General features: G+C 37.7%; 1 gene segment (V, D, J or C); it reads left to right on the top strand.

Moving 5' to 3' along the window:
- The first annotated feature begins 783 nt into the window (after positions 1-783).
- LOC102822957 lies at positions 784-1,351 on the top strand. The segment is given in 2 exon segments: positions 784-832; positions 1,038-1,351. Coding segments are annotated over 2 exon segments (363 nt in total).
- Positions 1,352-6,783: the final 5,432 nt, after the last annotated feature.

Below are 6,783 nucleotides of genomic sequence, written 5' to 3'. Positions count from 1 at the left end.
ACTTCAATGTTTCTTCTTATTAAATCTCAAACACTATGAGGCTTCTGCAGGTGCCTTAAGGAAGATTGCAAAGCAAACTAAAGGCTTATGCTGGAAGAAAAAGTTCTAATTCCATCCTGATTTTATGGAGATCCTATCATGACCCACAAAAAACTCTAAGTGTGTTTGAGAGAGAGAAAGCGAGAATCTCTGGCATTTCTTTTCTTCCCAACAGGCTTGTGAGAAATTGCATTTGATTGAGGCTTGGTTGATAATGTTTGTTTTTGTTTTTAAGTGCTGTCGAGTCAGATCTGACTCAGCGTAGCTCCTGCATTTGAACAGCTGACCTTCTGGTTCAAAGCAACCTTTCAGTCCAGTGCATTGTGGTGGTGTGCCTTAGAGTCAGTTCTGAATCACAGAGACCCTATAGAGGGTTTCCAAGACTGTCAATCTTTATGGGATCAGAAAGCATGACATCTTCCTACCGTTGAACAGATGGTAGTTTCAAACTACTGACCTTGAGGTTAGCAGCGCATTTCATAACCAGTAAACTACCAGAGTTCTTTGTACAAGAGTTAAATTCTGCCCTAAGTCTGATCTAAGTCTTTTCTGACTGGGCCTCCTGAGGATGGTTGCTCATGTGCAAAGAAGAGGAGACAAAGCCTCACTGCTGCTGGAAGCCCAGCTGGCCCCACCCACCTGCTTTGCATATTCCTCCCAGTCCACCTGGTACTCCAGAGCCCATATGAATGCTGGGTCTGCACTCAGGGGAAGATCTGTCTCACTTGGGGCACAGAGTGAACCATGGAAGGCCCAGCTCAGCTTCTCTGCCTGCTAGTGTTCTGGCTCCCAGGTGAGGGCAATAGGGATGGTTCTCTCAGTGAAGACTTTTCCAGTGTTTTTAGGTCCTGGAATCTAACACCTTGGCTAGGCAAGGAAAAAAAAAATAAAGCTAAATATTGGTTTATTTGGATTACAGATTGGGACTGCTGGGAAGACAATGTGGTATATATAGTCCAGATCAAATGGGTGACTTTCTGTTTTATTTCCAACTTCAGATGTCATGGGAGACATTGTGATGACGCAATCCCCAGCTTCCCTCTCTTTGTCTCCTGGTGAAAGAGTCTCCCTCACCTGCAAATCCAGTCAGAGTATAAGCAATGACTTAAACTGGTATCAGCAGAAACCTTGGCAGGCTTCCAGGCTCCTCATCAGTTATGCAACCAGCAGGGCTGATGGGATCCCAGAGAGATTCAGTGGGAGTGGGTCTGGGACAGACTTCACTCTCACTATCAGCAGCCTGGAAGCTGAAGATTTTGGAACTTATTACTGTCAAAAGGGTTATACTCCTCCCACAGTGTTACATGCTTGAACATACACTCCACCACCCTGGGGAGCAGATGGGTGGGGCTGGACTCTCCCAGCTGCTTCTCTTTGTGTCTTTATGCTTGTGTCTTTCCAGATGCAACCACTCTGTGAAGGTCATGACTTATTTTGTTAAAGGGACTAGGTTGAGTCCTCCACGTCCCTACTCTCATTCTTTCTCCTTAGTCCCAGAAATATAGACACAGACAGTGCCTGTCCTAATTTTATGAAGGACAGAAATTATAATGCTGGGGATTAGTATCAGAGTTCATGTTTTAAAAGTGAAGCCATTCTTAATATTCTAATCAGAGCTGTTATAACAATTCTATTTTGATAATTAGAATCTAAACAACTTTCAAAACCTTGGGATTCTCCTTGCCAGGGAAGTAGATACTGAAAATGCTTCTTACATGATTCTCCTGAGCCCAAGTGCAGCTGTACTGAAGGTATCAGGCCCCTAACTCCATGGTTCTCAGACCTGTGTTGGCATTCAGGGCTGGAGGTGATGATGCTCTCACTATGAAGTCTGTTTTCTTCATTTCTGTCTGAGGGTCTCCCTGAAGGCGCTGATGGAGAGTAATGAATCATTTCCTTTTGTCTGATCCATTTTGGAGGAGGGTCCATTTTTGGCAACACTACAGGAGACTATAGAGTAAAAAGGTTTTGTGAAATGTACTTCAAGGCTACATGGAAAAGTTGAAGATGATAGACAACACCAGCAATGTCATTATTACCCCGACTCTCAAAAGGTTGTAGCCTGGAAAGGCCTAGACTATTCTTAGATTTGCTTCAAATATATTCAGGAATTTTGTACTGCATAACAAGCACTTGACTTCTTACCACTAGATCATCAGTTTAAATACAACAGTGCTCCTTGGAAACCTGATATCAGGTCATTGTGAGTCAGAATCTAGTCAACAGCACTTAAGACCACCAACAAACTTGGGTAAATTTGTAAACATAGAAATAAAACACCATTAAATCATTTCATGAACAGAAAAAAAGCCTGAAATATTGTATCCAATACATAGAAATTACTTTAAACAACTTGAAGATGTGTCTTAACTTAAAACAACAACAGACTATTAGTGCTGTTAATGCTGCTCCAGTTTCTCAGAATTCAGTAGTATCTTGGACATCAGTGGGAGTTTGATAGAAATGCAAAGTAGCAGGTCTCTCCATTAACTGCTGATGGAAATATGCACTTGGCAAGAGTCCAGATATTTTGTATATGTTTTAAAAAGTCAGGTGAAGTGGATATATACATCAGTTAAAGAGTCCTGTCTTTTATCTCCAATGAGAACATCTAAAAATATTTTAATTTCTATCCATTTTGTAAAAATACACTCAGCTTTAACTTACAATTTGTGCAGTCCAAAACTGGGAAACATTTTAAATATAACAGTTCTAAAGTATAATTATCAAAATTCTACTCAAATACCTTAAAAATTACATGGGTTAAAGTGATTTAGTAACTTGAGAAATTACTAAAGTAAAAAGGTAAAAAGTATATACATTTTGGTTGGATTTCTTTTGACTTAAATTGAGTTGCATTACTAAGTTGGGATTTTGTTAAATAATTCTGGATTTGAGCCAACTGGGCTCACCCAGAAGTTTCAGGAGTTTCACAGTTAATCTGTAGTTATTGTCTCCAGGATGAGATCTAATATGGTTCAGTGACCCACATGATGAGACTTGGGATGATCAGGCCTGATCTGATGTACTTACCTTTTATGTTGTAAATCTTCATTCTATGATGTTAAATAGGTCAGATAGACTCCACAGGGTTAGGTTGTATCTTGAGTCAGTCTCTCTTGAAATCTGAATGCAGAAATCATTGAGTAGAGTTCAGTGTTCTCTACTGTCACCAAGACAGAAAATCTGGGAGGGGAGGACATCACTTGGACCTGGGGTCTGTACAGTTTGTAACTCCTAGATCCAGGGCAAGATTGATGTCATGATGTATGGGGCTTTCTAAGGGATAGTGAAGACTACAGGGTTTAGAGATGTTGACAGGCGACAAAGACCTTTCCTAGAGTTAACAAAGATGACAATTTTCTCTAGAGACAGCACTGTAAATGATGGACTTCTAATGTCCTAAATAGTGAAACAATAAACGTCTGGTTGTTAAAGCAACTCACTTGTGATATTTCGGTTCTAGTAGCATTAGATACCTAAGACATTCACTCTTGAAATTCGCCTTGAGAATGTTGCACCCTGGGTAGTCACTGCCCCTTTATCGTTAATCTGAGATTAAACATAATCCATAGGCTCTACACACACTTGACCAACCTGCAGCAGAATCATCCTGCTAAATCCTGGCTGTATAAGTCAATGATTATTGACGTGGTCCTCCGTGACTATGAAAACAAATGCTTGGTGATATAAGCTACTGAGCTTCTGAGTGTTTTGTTATTGACTAGTATTATTGAAAAGCTGAGTAATAAAATCACAAAATATCCACACATATACTTAGAAACATTTTGTTAAAAGTTAAAATGGAAAGGAAACGAGGGTAAATTGCTACAATTTGATGAACTCCACCTGTACTCATGGATGTGGTAGCTCAAAATACCAACAGAGAGTAAAGGAGTCTTCACATCAACTATCCATCCAATCCCTTCTGTATACAGGGTAGATAGGTATGGGCAACTTAGACATTGGCCACCTAAAATGTAAGGGCAACAAAGGCACAAAGTGAATGGCTTACAAGATTTCAGGAGGGAGTATAGATTAAGTGTGCAGGGGAAGATAGCATCCCCACTGAATACTTTTCATCTTGTCTGGATGGCTCTGATGAAAAGAGATGGTTAAGATTATTATGATTCAACAGTGAGTAATTGTTATCATGACTAATTGTGACTGTCACAATTGTAAAGGTAGAAGTTTTATAATAAGAACAGGGAAGTAGTTAATTTTGCAGTCCAGAAACAGAGGACCCTAGGACCATAAAGGGAAGAGAGCACAAGCTGAATGCAGAACCCTATCCAGAGAAGCCATGACACCAGAGTTGGAGGCAGAGATGAGGACATGGAGAGAGAGAGAGCGCAGCTGAGGACTCTAGATTCATGGAACGAGAAAGACTGAGTGCTGATGGCCAAGAGGCAGGCTTGCAGAATGTGCCCTTTGGTGGTTTAAATTATTACATATGCCTTAGTGTTTTTTTTTTTTTTTTTTTAAAGGAGCTAAAATGAATAGAGGGAAATAATGTTAACTGATGATATATGGAGGTGATGATGGTTATTGTAGTGAAACAATGTATAAGATTTATTGAATGTAAAACTGATGATCTGCCCTGTAAACTTTCACTCAATCCACAGTAAAAACTTGAAAAAAAAATTAGAATGTAATGTATAAATAAAATACTTTGGAACAGAATTCTAAGGATATAAAATGCAAGCAATTAATAGTAATAAACTTTTTTTAAATAAAATATTACAATGTATCTTACATAGATATTAAGACGTTCTTCTGTAGGAGAAGTACTAGACTGCTAACTATAAACACCCCATCAGTCACGCCTCTGAATTCCTATAAAGATTCACTATGACTCAAGGGCAGTTAATAACAACAACAAAAACATGTATTTAGAATATCTTACAAATTTAACTACCACTAAAGCTATCCATACACACCAATGCTCAACACAAGTGTATCTAATATATTATTTAATGAATTAAATGTGTTCAGAATAAACTACTTACCTTCATAAAAAAATGATAAAAAAGATATGACTAGAGGAGGGGTCTTCATGTGGCACTTTAGGATAAGTACTGGACTGCTAACCGTAAGGTCAGTGGTTCAAACCCATCAGTCTCTCCTTGTAAACACTCTACAGGGTTGCTGTGAGTCAGAACCAACTCGAGGTCACTTAACAACAACAACAACAACAACGGCTATAGAAATTTTCTTGCAATGTTTATCTCTATATAATCCACCAAAATGGAGTGCTTACTTAAAAAAAAAAAAAAAGTTTATGTTTTTATTGGTAGCATTTCAAAGACCTTAATAAGGATCAATTTTTCTAATACTTAGGGATAAATTATTATAATCTATAAAATTTACATTTTCTGTAGTCTAAAACTGATATTGTTTCTAGGTTTGTGATTGCTGTCTTTTCTTTTTTCATTTTTTTCTTATGAAATCAGTTTGATACCTGATGACATAAATCACAGTACTTAATATTTACAGAAAAAAAAACTAAATAAACAATCCAATAAACACTGTAACAAAAATAAACTACACACATAGACAGTTAATCTTACCTTCATATGAAACTCCAGGGTCAGTGCCTAGACTTTGAGGGGAAGCATAGCAGAATCTAGAAAGAGGTAGTTAATGAAGCTTGTCAGATTTACTGAATAATATAACTTAATGTGACTCTTAGTTCTACAGATATATAGGTAACATGCAAAATATTCTTTATCCATATAATTCTTCCCCTCTTTTGTTTTTATCACTATTTGTCTATACTTCTTTCAAATAGTTCACCATAGCATACTTTTCTTCTTATGTTTGATAGAGTCATTATTAAAAACATGTGAAACAAAGGATTTAGAATGATCAAAACCAATACTTATTACAAGCTCTTACAATTGATCACACATTTTCTTTACTAGGATATTTTCCTTAGTGTTTATATTTGAATCACTTTCTAGTGCCTTTACCCTTCCATCTTGTTTTTTAAGGGCACTCTGGTGGATATTAACTGTCTCCATTTTTGGTTGTCTGGGGATGTTTTAATATCACCCTTATTCCAGGAGGATCACTTTCCTGGGTGGAGTATTCTCGGTAGACAGGTTTTTGTTTTGCTTTTTTTTCCATTTAGAACTTTAAAGATATTATTCAATTGCCTTCTGGTGTCCAAAGCTTCGGAGGTTAAAAAAGACATCAACAAAAAACACTCCTTACTCTTATAGGGGATCATTGGTATGTGATTGTTAGCTGCTTTCTCATTGCCTTATTGATTCTGTCTTTGTCTTCCATTTTTGGGGTCTTAACTATGATGTCAGAGCCTTTGTTGCACATTGGTTAGAGTGCCCAGTGATAACCAAAGGAACAGTCATTTGAACCCAATATCTGCTCCATGGTGGAAAGATGTAGCAATCTGCTTCCCTAAAGATTTGCAGCCTTAGAAACCCTATGGGACAGTTCTTCTATGTCCTATAGTGTGGTGGTGACTTGGAATCAAATTGTTGGCAGTAGATTTTAGTGGTTTAACTGTAATGTGTCTTCATTTAGAACTCTTTGGGTTGATTCTACTGGGGTTCTTGGCGCTTCCAGGATTTGTAGATTCATGTCCTTCAGTTGACTGGGGAAATTGTCATTGTTTCTTCAGATATTCTTTCTACACCTTTGTCTCTCACATCTCCTTCTAAATTCTCATATTGTATATTTTAGATCTTTGTTGTTGTTCAAGTTTAATGAAACTGCTTAACC

The sequence above is a fragment of the Chrysochloris asiatica genome, unplaced genomic scaffold, assembly GCF_000296735.1.
Source record: "Chrysochloris asiatica unplaced genomic scaffold, ChrAsi1.0 scaffold00732, whole genome shotgun sequence".
Lineage (NCBI taxonomy): Eukaryota > Metazoa > Chordata > Mammalia > Afrosoricida > Chrysochloridae > Chrysochloris > Chrysochloris asiatica.
This window is presented reverse-complemented; position numbering and strand designations above follow the sequence as displayed.